Source organism: Vanessa cardui, chromosome 14 (assembly GCF_905220365.1).
Source record: "Vanessa cardui chromosome 14, ilVanCard2.1, whole genome shotgun sequence".
Taxonomy (NCBI): domain Eukaryota; kingdom Metazoa; phylum Arthropoda; class Insecta; order Lepidoptera; family Nymphalidae; genus Vanessa; species Vanessa cardui.
The window spans coordinates 14450499-14469449 of NC_061136.1; the positions used below are offsets into that span (position 1 = coordinate 14450499).

General features: G+C 38.1%; 1 protein-coding gene across 1 annotated transcript; it reads right to left on the reverse strand.

The window, feature by feature from the left end:
• Positions 1-27: 27 nt before the first annotated feature.
• On the reverse strand, positions 28-18902 carry LOC124535451 (high-affinity choline transporter 1). Its single transcript, XM_047111673.1, has 10 exons — positions 18285-18902; positions 17731-17906; positions 17039-17146; positions 15933-16088; positions 7857-8155; positions 7628-7757; positions 7347-7545; positions 6981-7115; positions 4619-4891; positions 28-2653 (listed from the first exon to the last, which is right to left on the reverse strand). Exons 2-10 carry the CDS (start codon positions 17894-17896, stop codon positions 2335-2337), a joined length of 1785 nt encoding a protein of 594 aa, XP_046967629.1. The 5' UTR covers positions 17897-17906; positions 18285-18902; the 3' UTR covers positions 28-2334.
• Between the last annotated feature and the right edge of the window lie 49 nt (positions 18903-18951).

The window sequence follows — 18951 nt, forward strand, 5'->3', positions numbered from 1 at the left end:
GGGTTCTATGAAAACAAACGAAGACAATCAACATACTATATGTTTTATTTACGCAGAGATAGCTGCGGAGTCACAACATTACACGATTTACATTCAATATTCAACAAGAACTAGGATTAAGTCAATAGTAGGTATAACTACCGGCTAACAGTGGACCCGCCCCTTCCTAACGTCATCGCAGACAGACGTGGACTGGTGATTTTAATTTCTGAATTGCAATAAACCAAAACACTGCATGAAACATCCAAGATGTTACATTTAAGCGTACAGTAGAACAAAGACCAAGTATATTAATCATGTATATTAGGAAATCTTAAATTTTAGTATAGACTATATGTATAGTTATATATATAATGTATAGTTGTTTAAAATTGAAATAAAATGTTTGTTTTTTTTCTAAAAAGTAATTAATCTCTGAAACAAGGTGCCAGTGTCGTTTATTGCGTCTGCGTATGCAATGACATTAGCACGCGACGTTGAAGAACAACAACGATATTCTAAAGACTACCTTAAACATATTGATATGTATCCGTTACGAGATCACTAACATATGCGATATGCTTTACACTTACACAGTACAATAAGTCACGTAATGATATGTTCTGTTGAGTCTTCGCGAAGTATTAACAGGCAGGTGACTATATCACAAATATCGATAGGTATACGTATATCTATATATCTCAATCTAAATAAGAAATGCGTTATATAAATTTTTATTAAAAGCTCCGATCCTCAATACACAGAGAAGTTAAACACGATAAAAACCTTCCAGTGATGTCACGAGGCGATGTCGCTGCAGCAGATTTAATCGAATCCATATAAAATTCTCATTCGTCATACTTTGCAATTAAATAAATATATAACATATACTATCTGCGTATATATTACAGAATATATTTTCAACTTATGACTGCTACCTTTAGGTATAATTTATCTGCACTCACGTCCCATGGACTCAGTAGAACTAATATAATTTCTTAACTTGTTTAGCAACAAACATGACTTTAATCAAATCAGTTCTCAGTCGCAAATATCATTTATATAATTTCAATTAGTTAAATTCTTAGGACAGTATTGCTCGTATATATAATATAAAATATAATACTCAAATGTAAATATTCGTAACATCACTAACAGCTGTAGATCAAAAGCCGGGTAACAACACACAGACGTCGGCTCGAAGGGAAACATCAAAACGCCGTATATTTGAACACCAATACATTAAACCTACATATCGTGTAAAGGCTCGTTCATAACATCAGCGATACGTCTGAGAAGATAACATTAAAACACGTCTAGACAGAATATTTTAATATTTATTACATTGACAGGTTTTTATTATATTTTCAATCAAAAATATATATTTCATTTATTTATAATTTTTGCTTTATAATTATTTATCTGTAACCGAAAGCTCAAAATAGCTGATTTTATGAAGCGACCTCAAATATTATAACTCACTAGAAGTGCCAGCGTTCTAAACCTATTATACCTGGTCTAAACAACGCGTAACAACAACGTGTCGTTATGAGTCATTAATAATTTCAATAAACTATAAAATAACTTCACTCATCTAACCTGACAGCCACTCAATTGTACATTGAACTTAGTTAAATTTTAGTTTATTACAAATTAAATTGTATTATTTTGCAATATTTTAAATATTGCAATTGTATTTAACCAAAGAGATTTCAAAGCTCCATCTCTTAGATACCTTAACAGACTTCGACAATTCCACACACACATATACTATTGAACGTTTTCAACGCCGTACCTCTCCGCGGCAAGGCTCGCAGTCGCCGCCCGTTTCCTTGCGCTTGAACTTGCGCTACTGCGCAACCTCCTCACAACTCTCGCGCGTCCTAGAAGCTTGCACGTTTACATATTTGTGCTCGTCGTCCTACATTAATTGACTTAAATAAGGAATCTCTTCAATGTAAATAATGTCATATATCTTTCCTAACAATACGTGTAGTTATAAACCTTTTGATATGTATGAGTTTCATTACAATATATATATGAATGTATATAGATAATCATTGACTACAAAATAAGTTCTCTTAATTTTATAATACAGAACTAATTCTACGACAGCTCCTCGCAGCCGCCACTCGCCACACTAGACCGGCGCGTTCAGTGGCGCGAGTGTGTCGTTACGAAGTGTGCTCCGGGAAGGTACCGTTCGGTCCATATATTTGATATGTATAGTTTGAGCTCAGTAATACTGTACCGACCGGCTTCGATGTCGAGTCGTCGTCGGAGCGCGAGTTCAGGGTTTCGATGTGACGGGATGCAGAAACTGAAACGTTCGAACTAATAAAAATAATAATCGTCTCAGAAAGCCGTCTGCTTCCCGAAGGGCTGCACCGGCGGAGGCGCGCTGCTGCTGCCGAAGAGCGGCGTGGGGCCGTCGTTGGGGTCGTCCAGGTCGTCGTCGTCGGTCTCCAGCGCCGGGTTGATCCTGCCCGACTTCTCGTCGGGCCCCACGAGCGTGGAGGCGGCGCCGTACAGCCGGCCGGGGACTCCCCCCAGCACCGACATCTGCTCGCCCGCTTCCGACGGCTCGTCCACGCGGCGAATGTCTTCCGGAATGTTGACCACACAGTTGAAGTAGTCCGATTCTGGACTCAGGTAGCCCGAGTTGAACAGGAACCTGTGGACGAGCACACGTTTTGATCTCTACGTCCTGCCCTGAGTATCGACTAACCTTTTCCATTAACATCATTTGCGAGACCTCTTTGAAGACGTATTCTATAAGAGTCTTCAGAAAGTTCTTCGATTCGATGAATTGGATTAAGGTTAAGGATTGTCTTTATTCTCTTTTGTTGAGAGGCGCAATACGTAAAAATATAAAAGCTGTTTATTCACCAACAAGATCAAGTCAAAAATGAAAGCAATGATCCGTCTTTATTATCTTTGAACAAATATCGAGCATCATAAATATGAATACATTTGTTTGATTTATTCCCTTTTGTATTAGCACGAAATTACGTTTACGTTTTAATATTTATCCTTATCATCAATAATGTATCAAGGCTCTTTATTTAATAGAGAAACATTTACGTATTGACATTTGTGTCTTTGCACCCAAAACTTCGGGCGGTTCGTATAACATTTATTAATAATATAATACTCCAATTCTAAGTAGAAGTGGTAAAAAAATCATCAAAAGTATTGCTTTTTTCTAACAATCTTTCTTTTCATATTGAATATAAGTAAATAGTAAAATGGTCAATAATAGACTATAATATTTTATTTTCAGAACCGGTGGCAGTGTTTAATTTGACAATCGATAATTAAGTTTAATTTTTCTGTATTGAATAAAGGAAATTGATTTGATTTCAATTCATGAATGTGTATATATACCTTTATACATTTTCTACTCAGTTGAAGCTTGTAAAAATGGAATAAAGCCTGCAAATAAATAGTCACAAGTATCTATTTATTTGTTCTGTTTTGTTCAAAATACTTAAAAGTAATTGTTCCCATTTTTCCTCAATTAGCGGCAGAGTAACGAAGCCTACTCCTCGATGACCTTTTTTTTTCATTTACTAATAAAGTAAAGGCAGCGTTACTATCAAATTACCTTTCTCACTCCTTCATTAACCATGTTCCTTTTTATAAAAAGCGGTTACATTCGACCCATTAAAAGTAGAATAATAATTATAATGCGAGTAATCGAAGGGAATAGAGACACAAATACAATTAAAACAAAGACGAAAAAGCATTAAAAACTAGGTCTTGAACTTGCGACGTCGCGTCGACGCGTCGAGATGAAGCTCAGTGAGAATATCTCTTTTTGCAATTTAAATTCGTTTGTGTTTGACACCAGCAGTTGCGGACTTATTTATATTTATTCCTTCCCTGACTGACTTTATACTAGGAAAATGTGTATAAAAAAAAAAAGTCTATACATCTAGAGAATCTAATTAAGGCCATATTATAGATTGACCTGATGTCGCGGCCACCAGGAGAAGTTAAATTAAATTTGAATTAAAATCGGTGACATTCACTGATATATATTTATGCAAACTTCGATGACAGCCGATTCCAATGGCAGGTGGAATTTGGACAAGTAATGTAGAACTTTGACCTCGTTGCTCAAGATGCAAATAATCTTTAGAAGTAATTAAGGATTCGTGAAAAATGGCACTTACCATCACGAAAGTCATAATCAAAACTATGGAAATAGATTTAAAATGGATATAAGTAGTCAATTTATATTTTAATCGTACAGTGTGCCTGTTATCCATTGAAACACGCTTCACATATAGAGCTTGTTATGAGTGGATACGATCGCAAACTAACTCACATCTGAATTATAACATACTAACATCGACCCAGTCTCCTCGTCGGACACAAGAGCCACTCGCGCCATCAAAGAGCTGGCTGGCCTTGAACTCACCGATACAATGTGATTCTCGTTTCTTTCAGCTGAATTTATTAACGTTAAGCAAAATAACCTTGTTCATAGAGATTTTACTCAGTCTATTACATATACTAAAACTAGAGAGAGAAAAGTTAATAGCTATCCTTAGTTAAATAGCAAAAGTATTTCGTCAAAAACAAACGAATACTTTGAAGGAGCTGAAACACGTCATTAAATCACAATACTTACACGGAGAGCCATGATATAAAAGCCAGCGTGAAGAGTGACATCGTCATCGCCAGAGTCCTGAACGGGAACAGCTGCACCTCATTTTCATCATCCCAGCCCGGGTAGTGGATGAGAGCCGGCAGACCCAGCAGCTTCTCTCCGCCCGACAACCTCACCAGCAAAGCCATGATATAGGCAGCCAGTGACCCGTACGTGTTGCAGTACTTCTTGAAGTGCACCACCATCAGGAGTTGGGGGAACAGGATCACGTACACCAGATCGGAGCACATCGACCTAGAGGTGATTACTCCTTTTATAAAATTGCACATTTTGTGAAATACAGACGAGATAGCGACGCAAATTGAAGTTATAGATTTTATATTTCAATTTGTGCAAAGAGTTCGAAGAGCGAGTGTCATGAATTGTTAAAGTAACACTTCGCCCGACACGACGGCGGCGTTGTGAGCTGACGGTTATCCAACGATACAATTTCATTTTATTCGTTTAATTTTCAATTCATTTCATACGCTGGTGCTTTTTACAAACAAGTTTTTATTTAATCCAACTAATTAAAAATTGAATATACAGTACTACATATTCACCATCGCCGTTTTTCACTATTTCATTCACCATTTCAACTCAAACGGTCATTTGGGAACAGTTTTTAAAATTAAGTTGCAAGATTTGACGCATACGTTTAAGAGAAACGGCGAACTTAAATCAAAACTTTTAAACCTGCAAATAGGTATCACTTTGTGATAATGTGATTTATGATTTTTCATAACACATTCGTAACAAAATTTGCGATTGATAACCATTGCGATATTCTAAATAATACAAAACACAAGAAACAATCAAGTTACTTTTAGAATATAAATATTAAATTCTTAAATCGTTTTCATTATAAAGTTACTTTTAAATATCATTCAAATTAATTTAATAATTTAATGTAATATATGTATGTATGTACTCGTAGGTAATTCCAATGCAAGCATTAATTATCTTCGCTTCATCCCTGTTTAATTACAGGCCGCAGGTTAGAGATGTATCGATACCAGCGACCGTTCCGCGATCACGAAACCGTTTAAATGCTTCGATTAGGTTCATCGGATTCCAAATCCTCTCGTTCCACATACATATTATACGTTTAAATAATCACAATAATATATTTCCCAAAACGTGATCAAAGTTTAAATTATACTATTTAAACTTTGTTGTATATCGTTGTAGCGTACAAGTGATGGCAATACCATTTTTGCATATATTTTGTATTGAATACATTTGATTAATTGCAAAATTTAACTTGTATAGTAGCTTTGGATAATTACACTCGTTAAAAATATACCGCAACGATTTTAATGTTACAACTCGATGTGAAGGCACTTATGTAACTTATTTTTAGAGTTTTGACATGTAAGCGCTAACGAAAACTTCGCAGAGGATTTAAGTAGAGGTATATACTGAGTAACACCGCACGTGAGTGTACGAGTGTACGGGTGTACGGGTGAACGTGCACATCGAATCAGGTGCGTCGTGTTCGCGGGTCATTATTGATTACAACAGAGGCCTGCCACGATCCCCTCATTGCGAACAAACACGAGTAAAGACAAATTGTCTACTATTTGAGTAAACTATTCCTCATGGAAAATAATATTTGTTGTTAATATTTAAGACACGAGGATCGAGCTCAGCCGTCATATCTCAACCGAATGGCCCGAATTAATCTAAGTAAAATGTTGTTCTTATTTGTGTTAGTTATTGAGGTACTCGGCGGTGAATGAAAATATATCAGCGTTATTAAATTATTTGTAAATTTGGTCAAACAATAGCACCTACTAACTTATACTGGAATATTGAGATGAACACTTTTTGTGATCTCCCATACTTCTGGTGATGTCAGCGCGATTTAAGTTGTTTCGAATATTTATAAGATGATGTTTAGTTGGTAATTATATTTTAGATTGCTCACGCATTCAGGTCATCGCAGCTGACGGTTAATGTTCCCAGCGTTTCGATATGGTTTACTTGTAATTTGTATAAGAAACTGTTTCTGCTATCCATCGTATTCCAATAGTTACGTAACGACGCTGACACCGACTCCCGCTTACAATGGATCATAAAACGTTTTTGCGAGGGTACAGTCGGGCCGCGGAGGCGGTTGCCACATGCCGCTCGTATAAATAATATTACTTGTCACTCAGAAATAACTCGTTCATGCATTCTCATTCCTAACCAGAGACCAGCGCGCCCTTTTTCTTACATCTTGATAACATACCTAAGTCACACTTGACATTGGCCAAATAATATGGAGAATGTCTCATTTTAAGAAGTCATATTTCCGTCCACGGGATTTAATATAAAAATCGAGCCCAAGAACACTTACCACAGTCCGTATATGGATGGTATGGTGAGTGCCATGATAGTTGACAGTACACCCACCACCAGTATTGCTACGCGCATCACCCAGATGATTTCCATTTCTGACGCATTTTGACGGAAGATGAGTTTGTACACGTTCCTGTTACGAATATTAAAATTCAAATAATTATACAAATAACAAAATTATTTTAACAATATTCTAGCACTGACTTGCCAATATATCTTTCAGTTTAACAAAGTTATTAAAAAAAAGTAAAACATCTTTATTACTCAAGATTTGAAAGCAATGAAATATTCAAGAAATAAGAACTGCGTGTTTGCTGAATGTAAAAAATTTAACAACTTAAAAAAAACAGCTCTATAAAGTGACCTGGCGAACATCGAAGAAGCACTCAGCACGCTGGAGTCAGCCGACGACATGACAGCGGCGGACACAGCTCCCAGTCCGAAGAAAGAGACGAAATCTGGAGTGAGATGTTGCAACACCAGCGGCAAAATCATGGATGTCTGCTCGGAGGTCAGTTCGCCTTCCGGGGTTAGAGCGCCGCGGTAGTCGGTCTCGTTCCATGCTGTCAACAACGACTCCGTATAGATATTTTGTCAAAAATAATCTACAACGCAGTAAGTAAAAAGACGAGTTCGTTGGCTTACCTGTTCCCTTGGCGATGGCCCCGATGAGCACTGGCGGGATGGCCATGAAAATGCAGCCGATAGCGGCGACGTACGACAGCACCTGCGCGCGGCCCGCGGTCTTGCTACTCAGCACGCGTTGGAAGTACACCTGCACCAACACCAAAATATTATTGAGGAACATAAGAGCTATATAAATATAGGATAACTCATTAGATACCAAGCTGTCACAGGTTTGAATGAATCTGACCTGCCACGGTATCCCTCCAAACACGAGCAGAAGGCCGTAATCGACGTAAAACCAATAGTATTCCGGGTCGATCTTCCCGATCCAATCCACTTCCATGGAACTTAGTGGTTTGACGTGCTCGTTGGCCCACGCGAAGGGAATGCACATCCAGAGACCGATGAAGATGCAGAACAGCTGGATGACGTCCGTGTAGGCCACAGAGTACAAGCCACCGAACAGCGTGTAGAAAACAGCGACGCACGCGCTGAAGATCACGGAGGTGCGGTGGTCCATATCGATAATCACGGCCAGAGTTGCGCCTGTACGAATTTACAATATTTTGTTTTAATTACGTATTGAAATATAGTAACTACAGTAGCTTAGAATATAGAACGTGGTTTTAAAAAAGTATGCATATGTATATTGCGTTCATTGATTTAGAGATAATATAAATAATTTAATATGTACTCGTTCTAACACTGTCTGTTTGAGGTTTTATGCCAACACTAACAAATCTATTCAGTCCTGTAATTAAATATTAGGCTTGTATTAGGAGTTTAGTACGAGCGGTCAGGTTAAAGCCCAAAAAACTTATATATTACTAGGTAGCCCGTAATTGTTTTTTCACGCAATGGAATCCTTCAATAAGGTACCGGACCCCTGGGGGAGGGAAACTGGATTATGTAGGTTTCCTACCACTAAAAACACTACGATAGCCGTTCTCGGCACGAATTGGAGCCAACCCGTAACCTAACCTAACCGTAACAATATCGCCTTCCTATCGTCTCTATAACATAAAATGAATTGCTCGAAAGGACACCCATTTTGTATTTTATTTGTGACACTGACCCTAATAGACCTTGCCGATTGTTGAATTTGGACCATTTCCGAAATAGAGGCAAATGCACACCCAGAGATGGCTACAAAAGTGTAATAACTATAGGTCGTCCGATAAGATAACAAGATATCTGCCTACAATCGGCTAGTCGTGTTGGCGTTTACGTAGTATGTAAACTGTAGCATAAATACCGACTCGTTTATGTTAAAAGACTAATCATTTATTTTCTTAGATATTGTAAATATCGCTGACAGCGCGGGACGATGTAGATTTAACCAAATATCAAATTCAAAATGCAAAATTTGTATTTGATGCAGAAACAGTATACTTTCGTATTGATTGTCAAAACTGTACAACCGGCTCGGAAACAATAACCGATATTATCAATAATCACCACATGTCGCTATCACTACATATTATAAAACGAAGGCTTCATTAAATTTATGTTTTTTAAGCTTCTTACATAAATTATCAAGAATATATTGAGACGCGCCAGCCTATACTTCTGTTTTCTTACATCTTCTCAGTGATACTTTAGGATCCAAGTAGTAATCTTTACAAAAAGCTCTCTTCAGGAATTTATAGTCAAAATGCGACGACTTGGTTTTAAAAATAGGGAACTTTATAATAACACTAATAAAAATACTAAAATGTATCTCCGCCGAGCGAAGCGCATCGGCTTCACTTAGCTTAATATAAGCTTTTAATAAAACATGACTTAGCTTTTGAGCTTCACTTTGAGCAGACAATTTATTTTCACTTCTATGCTATTCAAAGTCCATAAGAGAAAATTTTATTCATAGTATTTTATTTATTTCACACGATCGCTTTTACTTTTTTAATTAAAAAAAAACCATTGCACTCAAAGGAAGGAATTACCTCCTGGTCGAATAATAATAAATTGCTCACAGCTGAAAAAACCGATGAGATTGATTTCGTGTATATTTTGTAAAATATTTTGTACATTTTTAACTATTGTCAGAAATAGCCAAAGGCGATCAATTCCCAAGTATGGTTAATGAAGTCGCTAATTGTTTGAAATCCATGGTGAGAACTAATCACTCACATCTATGTCTAATTATACCTCCGCTACGAGTATCATACATATACAAGCATATATATTAATATGTATATACTCTTGCACAGGATTTATTTCGTAACATTTCAAATCATGAAAACAGAATGAGAACAGGAAAACGTGTTCCGAATATTATATGCTCATAAAAATGTAGATAGGAGATGTAGAATGAGATTTGTTCTGTCGAACAAAATCGATAAAACGATGAAGAAACGAATTTCCAAAACATTACGTATATTTATTATTTTAGGCGAAAATAAAACGAAGAGTCAGTGAACAAACTATCTTATCTTTGTACACCAAAAGCGATCAGCTATTGGCCATGTGCTACCTTGTTGTCAACACACTATATTAACATCAAATAATGTTCATATCATCATGCACTTAACTTGTTATCGATTGATTCTGTAAGAATTAACTTCATATCTCCGAATAATGAAACGCCGCTTAGTACGTGAACTTGTTTATAGTTTGTTTTTTTTTTTATGGCATAGTTGGCAAACGAGCAGGAGGCTCACCTGATGGAAAGTGACTACCACCGCCCATGGACATCTGCAACACCAGGGGGCTTGCAGGTGCGTCGCCGGCCTTTAAGAAAGGAGTACGCTCTTTTCTTGAAGGTTCCCATGTCGTATAGGTTCGGAAAAACCGCCGGCGAATGCTGGTTCCACAAAGTAGTTGTGCGAGGCAGAAAATGTCTGAGAAATCGCGCTGTTGTGGATTTTCGGACATCAAGGTGGTGCGGGTGAAACTTAGAATTTTGGCGAGATGTCCGAAGGTGAAATCCAGCAGCCGGGATTAATCCGAACAATTCCTCGGAACATTCCCCGTGAAAAATTCGGTAGAAGATGCAGAGTGATCCAACATCTCTATGCGATCAAGGAGATCGGAAAGGGCTTGATCGTCGATAACTCGGGCCGCTCTACGTTGAATGCGGTCAAATGGAAGGAGCTGGTACTGGGGAGCACCCGCCCAGAGGTGAGAGCAGTACTCCATGTGAGGCCGAATTTGCGCCTTGTAAAGTTTTAGGCGATGGGCCGACGTGAAATACTGTCTCGCCTTGCTGAGCACACCCAGCTTTTGTGAAGCCAATTTGGCTTTGCCTTCCAATTGACCGCGGAACTGAACGAGGCTCGAAATATCAACGCCAAGTATTCCGATACTACCTGTAGTGGCTATCGGAATGTTCTCAAATTGTGGAGATACGACAAATGGTGTTTTTTTAGCGGTTAACGCGCAAACTTGCGTCTTTTTGGGGTTGAAATGGACTAGATTTAGTCGGCCCCAATTCGAGACTTCGTTTAACGAAGACACAAGTTTGTTCCGGTTCTCTTCGACGTTTTCCTGAGAGATATTAGCGCGGCCGGTGTATAAGGTGTAAACGGTACTGTCGTCTGCATAGCAATTAATGTTCCCGATTTGCAACAAATCATTGATATGCAGAAGAAACAGAGTGGGTGGTAGGGGTTGCCTTATGATGCCTGCTCCGATTGCCTCGAACAGTGGCGAGCGCAAAATTGACCCCCCCCCCCCCCGAATTCGGAGGGCAGCCTGGGCATCCCTGCTCAGGTGGTGTATGACCTGAGCATGGATGCCCAGAGAGGGATTCTCCACCGCTGTCGCTGATGGTACCCTCCTGGGGTAATTTAACCATATTCTGCACAACCATCAAGTTTTGGGGGGGAGGGGGATTGGGCCTCCGGAACTCTCACTTACCGGACGAAACGCGGTAGCATAGCTACCACTTTACGCCGATTTTAAGTGAGAGAGTGGTACTTCCCCGGGCGTGCCGGCCCATTCGGCTGTAACCCGAAGGTATACAGCATGGCACTACCACTTATAATTATAAATGATAATATAATACTATTCGACGATCGAATTGACGCAATACCCATAGCTGAGATCTTGGAAAATGTATGACATTCAATATTAATATGGAGACAGTGTCAGCAGATTTTTAAAGCATACTTAAAGTGAATTTAAGTGGTGGAAGTGGAATAACGTTTTACTATAAATAACATTTTCATTTTATTTTATTATATAGATTAATTATAAATCAAATTAAACACATGCAGGTTTCCTTACGATGTTTTAATTCACCGTCGAGCACGAGATGATGAGTGGTGAGCGAGTGGTGCTTGCCTGGGTTTGAACCCGCAATAATCAGTTAAGTTGCACGCGTTCTAACTACTGGACCATCTCGACTCCATGAAATACGTAATACGTATTATTTGACTATGATTTTACTTGTAACTTCGGCAAAAGATTTGTACATATTTTTTTAAATTAGTTCCTTAATATTTAGAGAGACATTTTGTACAACTTTAACGAGTATTTATCCAACTAAAAATTAAGAATTGAGAACACTCCTTTTTAAGTCGGTTAGAAAGAACCGTTCTACTTTACCAAAAAACATAAATTCTACTTTACCAAGCACCATGAACATAAAACTATGGACTTTATAAACACGCCCCGAACAAGGAAAAGACAATAATTGGGAAAAATATTTCATCGCGTTTTGTTTCTCTCGTCGGCGCTATTTAGTTCTGAGATGTTATTTGCCTTTCGTTGGCAAACATTAAGTAAAGGGGGAATGTTATATATTTTAGTAAAAAAGCCTTGAGTAATTCACATGCCCCAAATATCTCTGACGCTGAAGCACGAAAGCCTCGGAACCGCAACAGCTGCAAGTATTGACTTGTGACTGCGGCTGAGGGTCGACGCGTTCCCTTCTATAACATGGCCCGTACCGATTGAACTCGAAAACACAGGAAAATGCTAACTTTATTTTATTATGTCCACCGTATTTATTTTTATTTCTGTTTTCGTATTCGTAGCTAATAATTTAATTTCTCATGAGAATACAATGCAGACTTAGTATTTTATTTAAATTTATACCTAATAAAACAACTTTTAAAAGAATTTTTACTTTACACTTTTTTGGAAATTTAATTTCAGTTCGAGAAAACCGAGTGAATTGGTGGGGCCGTGTTGTTACATCACGCATTATATATTCTACCGCCAAATTGCAATACTTATCGTTAGTATTGTTTGATTCAGTTTAATGGTATGAGTAAGCCAATGCGACAAATGGCTTTTCGGTAGCACTTTTTTTTATGGTATAAGTTGACGGACGAGCATATGCGCCACCTGACGGTAAGTGGTCACCAATACCCATTGACAATGACGCTGTAAGAAATATTAACTATTCCTTAAATCGTCAATGCGCCACCAACCTTGGGAACTAAGATGCTATGTCCCTTGTGCCTGTAGTTACACTGGCTCACTCAAACCGGAACACAACAATACTGAGTACTGTTGTTTGGCGGTAGAATAACTGATAAGTGGGTGGTACCTACCCAGACGGGCTTGCACAAAGCCCTACCAACAAGATTGTCATATTATCTAAATATGTTTGCAAGAAAATTAGACAAATTATATTCACCGTTCTATTTTAACATGAAGCCCTCATTTGAAAATCTTCATGTATTTCTACAGAAAATATAATTTTATAGTTGTAAAGTTTAATTTTAATACATTACAATACGAAGTAGTTCGACTGCAAATAGCCTCGCAGTCTCGTAGTAGCGGCTCCGTTCGAAATGTTCTGCTCTGACCCGGGCTATTGCTACAATTTCAACCCTCGTCGTTCTCCACACTAGTTTGCATACGCGTGGGGTAGAAATTCAATTACAATTTTCGAGGTAACTTGAGTAATTATACCACCTCTCTCGAATCAAAATATCCGCGGCTTAAATTCATTCACGTCAGGTTCATTATGGTGCACCTATACTAAATTAAAAGGACTTTTAAATTCCACTTAACTTATCAGTAAGAACCAAGAACCTTGAAAATTACAAAGGTCAGGTCAAAAGCTCCAAAACTGCGACCAAGCCAAAAGAGCCTGCTTGGTGGGACCTGAAACCTTTATCGACATATGCATGTAAGCGTGTTTACTTGTAATGTTACATGAATAGTGTAATAGGGGGTAAAAAGTATTTAGACGCTAACATTAAGTCGCTTTGCATTATTAATATAAATATACGATATATATACAGGCTTTTTCTTTTATATAGGTAGGTAGCTAGTTGTATTATCTCGTTATAAAAAGCAAAATTATACATATTTTATACATCATCTCTTTTTTTTAATTTAATAGAAAAGTTTACATTCTTTGTCAGCTCGTGTCTCGGAGTTGATAAATTAAGATGTATGCGGTAACACGGAACGTTTTAATTATATCAAGACTATTCTATACGGCCATACTGACGTCACACAGATCTTTGTATTCTATGACTATACTATGAGAGTAAGTATTATGGTTATTGACGTGTCTTGTGAGTTTAATTTTTACACAAGTAGATGAAATAACAACTCGTTAATGTGCTGCTGGTTATCCTAAAAATACACGTGTCACCTTAGCCATGATAGCGTAGTCGCGCATCTTTACTGACGTGTAAATTATGCGGAACTACACGACGAGTATATCAATTCCTACACGAATTCTCGCAATCATTAGCAAGATTTTATGGTGACTTTATGAGGATCAAATGTAACTAAACGACTATTGAAGGCTTGATTATTGGAAGTACCTGGATTCATGAAATTGGTCATCAAACATTTTGATATTTTTTTAAAAATACTTTTGTTTTTTTTTTTTTTTATATTCAGAGCGCTTATTATCTTTCATGTGGATAATATAAAGGCAAATGGCGTTGGCGACGGAACTTATTTTCACACTTCTCTTGTTTTTAAACTTACATATTAAGTGTATGTTCGGTTGAATTTTCAAAAAACCTAGTAACTAAAAAATTTGCTGAATATATTTGAATACAGTATTACGTGACATAAACGTACAATAACCCAATATGAAATTGCTGGACTTAGTAAACCAGACTTAGTAAATCCTCATTCAGAAAAATAATAATATTAGATGTATTTAATTATAAACATTAATCAAGGTCAAAGTTGTCTGAGCGGTAGAAAATAGAGAAGTGCAAAATTGATGAAGATTTTGAAGGGCTATTGCTCTTTGATTTGGCTTCGTCCGCTCCAAAGTCTCTTATGTAAGCACAGGTGCTGGGAGTCTGGACAACTACCATCAATCATTAAATATTCTATCGCCGCACACATTACAACACTTAGTATTGTTGTATTCGGGTTTGAAGGAAGGATGATTTCCGTCACAAAATCTATCTCATCTCTTTCCCGGGACTTAAACTAACTTGATACTAAATTTCATCGATATTGTTTCAGTGCTATAATCGTTAACTGAATGCATCTCATATTCAGGCGGGGTGCGCTCAATTGAGATAAAAGAGATGCCTCACCAGGCAATATGCTAATTTGTTTATTTCAATAAGCAAATGTACGCAATATCTTGATATTATAAACTATTATTTCAATGTATATCGTTTTAAACTTTCATTAAAATTCATTTATCAGCTTTTGAGTAGGAGGCAGCGTAGCAAAATACCATATCTACATCCTAACGAACTTTCGCATTTTGCAAATATGTATGTCGTTGACCTTTACCAATTGGGCGTTACCGATAATATGCGCGGTAACTCCACATCCTCTGTGTTCTGTGGTTGCGGAGAAAAGTGCCACAGAGAGCCATTCAGCACAGCGTACGCAATATAGCATAGCGACTTGCGTTTGTATCGTAAAGTATATTAATGTTTTTCCACTGTATTTTGCATGTTTCATCCAAACAAACCTATCTCTTTATCTTTTACAAATACAATTTAAACAAAATACACCAAATCCGTTGCGTAGAAAGATCTACGCATACACAGGGACAGGCAGACTACGAGAAGTGATTTTAATTTATACTGTGGTGTAAAGTCGTCAATGATGATGTGTAGCTACACGTAATACACACGATAGAATAGAGATAGAATACACGTAAATAATGATAAACTAAAACTAATTATAACGGATGAATCGCGTATATTAATTATTTTTAAACATCCCGACGTTTCGAGCACTTTGCAGTGTTCGTGGTCACGGGTAGACTGCAAAGTGCTCGAAACGTCGGGATGTTTAAAAATAATTAATATACGCGATTCATCCGTTATAATTAGTTTTATTTAAATGTGTAATAATCGCGAAAATTTAAGACAACATTATGATAAACTAAGTTTCAATAATAATGCAAATGATCAGAATGTGTAGTCACCCAACGCCGCCAGGATGCCGGCCGCCCAGAACACTTCCCCGCACAGCGCGGGCAGGAACAGCAGCCCCCCCATGCGGCTCCCGAAGGAATCCTGCAGCGGGTCCAGCATCGTCACGTAGCCCTGCTTGCGCATCGGGTTGGCGAAGAATATGCCGCCTGTTGGCAAACACCCAAACGTCACTCGTCGCATCAGCGCTACTGTTCTGACGTGCATCGAATTTGTCATAGCGAATGAAAGTAATTATAAATAATAATAGCAATAGTAATTAAATGATAGATAATTATATGTTAATATATTGTATTAGGAATTCATTAAAAAATAATATTATTTCAAGATTAATTTATTTAAAATAGATCATTATCGTTCAATAAGAAAAGTGCCAGGAGAGTTTCTGGCCTTAATAATTATGGATTCTGAAACCTTGTCAAAAGTTTACAAATGAATGTTTTCATTATTTAATATTTTAATATTAACGAAGAAAGTATTTTTCTAATATTACGTTACTTAGGTACCACAAAAATATTTAAATAAATGATGTGAAATATAAAACCCAACGAAAAAGCTTCGTCCAATAATAAGAAGCCAGCGCGCAAAGTTCACACAAAGTGAGCTAAGTCATGTTTGTTCACACAAAGTGAGCTAGTTTTTGTAGTGAGTACAAGCAGTTTGTAATTATACAACGCAGAACATGCGCTGTAATAGTTCTCGAGTGTATGTTAAGGAGGCCTCGTTAAGCCCAAATTTGTGTCGAGAGGCTCTCGACATCGACACGCGCGGATGCGACTCTAATATGGAAGTGTATTTTTGTACCGCCCCGATCACCTTATTTTATTTTGAAACAAATAATCTTAACTCCACGTTTATCTCATCATTACTACGATCTGGAGGGATGATATACTTTATCTAATATTAATTATAAAATGAGGATACATATGATTCAATTTTATTGAGACGATAATTGTAATACGCATTTTATGTGTCACGTATTATTGAACATAAATAATATCTCAAATATTCAAACATATGTGTGGATGAATCAAGGTCATATAAACAAACCGAATGTTTATATAATAAATAATCGATTAGTTACTAATGTAATGCTTACCGAACACTAGCGAGAGCGCGTACCCGAAGGGCGCCTGGCACCAGACCAGGCCGGAGGTGTAGATCGCCTCGGCCGTGCCGTTGATGTAGCCACCGCCCACCCACGTCGCTGTACCAACAACACTCATGAGCGACAATCAGCACAGGATGAGAGAAGCTCATTAAAAGTGCATCATTTTCATTTTTCAATAATAAACAAAAAATACTTATATCAAGGGGTCTCAGATAATGACAGAAGATCAGATCAGTCGATGAAACACCTCAACATGAATACATGTTACATTATTAAAGAATATCCTGCTTGAGTATTATTAACAAAGAACCTTTTTCAATCAAAGATTATAAATATATCTTAGTGATAATATCACCTCGTATTCGTGCGTACAGATATCATGCATGTGCTTTGTATTTAGAGTCTAGTTCAGTGTTCATCGTTCATTAATCGGTTAGCGACATCATGTGTACATCATCAGCTTCATCGCAGACCCCAAAAGTAGGCCCCTTCATTGGTTTCCCGCCACCATGCGCCAGGAGCCAAAGTGCCGCTAGAACTATATACTAGAACTATGTTGTATCCTGTCTGCCTGTATCGTCAGTCGCCCCAACAGCATCCACAGTTTAAAATAGGTTGCCTCTATTCTACTCTGCCAGACAACTGCTCCGCTTTTTTTACTGAAATTAATAATATCTTACCCGTCATAGTGAAAATGCCCACGAAGAGTCCGATGGATCTCCCGGCCAGCATGACCTCCTCCTCGGAGTCGTTGCCCGCCGGTTTCTTCCGTCCCGCCCATATCCCCACGGCGAGGATGAGCACGTAGAATAGGATGATGGAGATCACGCCCGCTATGTTAATCATTTTCGTTGTCCTGTAGGGCACCACAAAGGTCGTGTATTAACATTACAAGCCAATGATCGTCTTTCGAAAACAAATATTATTATTGAGTAATCGAACTATACATTAGGCACAAAGAGGAATTTATCTTTATTGATTATTTGTTACCATAATGACTCACAAACGTACCAATTATTTTCGATACTACACTTCCTCCAAAACTTAATGTGTTGTGAAGATTTGACATACACACGTTTTGAATTAAACTCTATATTACAAAACAGGTTAATTCATATGTGCTTCGTTGGTCTTCGTTTATTTATAAAGTATTTTGCACGAAGAGAGCTACGTCGTAGACTGTAGTCTACGAATTTCTAAATGACTTATATCATATCTAATAAATGCTACTCACTTGATACGAAAAGCCCTTCTGACTGGTGCCTTGCTCCCACGCGCCTTTGTCTTACGAGTAGAGTCCGAATTAAAAAGTGTAATAATAATCCATCATAAAATATATAATCTAAATACACTATCGTTATGTCACTCGCGTTCCCGAATAACTTATGTGGACGTGCCTAGCGAGGCTTAAGTATTAGGCCTGGTGCAGCTGTCGCCCCATCGGAGGGAGGTCTTCTGCGAAGGGCTATTTCTGGTCCTAAAACTTAATCCGCACATGAGCGCGCGTATCCCCTGCCTCAAACATGAACCACGGAGTCCTGTGCCGCGTTACATAACCCGTTGTGTCGACATCCTAGCTCACGTGCCAGATGTGACAGGTCGCGAGGAGATCGCTGGCGGCCGAGGTGTGCTCTCGATCGATCCCCTGACGTCATTGGTCGCCGTCCCACGCCAGCGCGCATGCCTCGAACCTCCCACTCGCCCGCTACCGTAGCTCGTACACCCACGCGATACGCGCTACATTTCTGCTTTTAAGCTTTCACGTCATCGCAGCCTTCGAACTCTATATTTCATGTACAACTTCCACAGGTATGGTAGCTCCGGGTACATAGAATGAGCGATTCAGAATGGTAACAGAATCGTACCATCTCGCGTCTCCATTGACAAATTGATTAACGAAT

Excerpts from the sequence above, each read along its gene's own strand:
- LOC124535451 (XM_047111673.1), bottom strand. The coding sequence starts at position 17,896 with ATGATTAACATAGCGGGCGTGATCTCCATCATCCTATTCTACGTGCTC. Across the intron at positions 8,156-15,932 it reads CGGCATCCTGGCGGCGTTGG|GCGCAACTCTGGCCGTGATT; the intron begins GTGACTACACAT and ends AAATTCGTACAG. Across the intron at positions 7,546-7,627 it reads GGCCATCGCCAAGGGAACAG|CATGGAACGAGACCGACTAC; the intron begins GTAAGCCAACGA and ends CGTTGTTGACAG.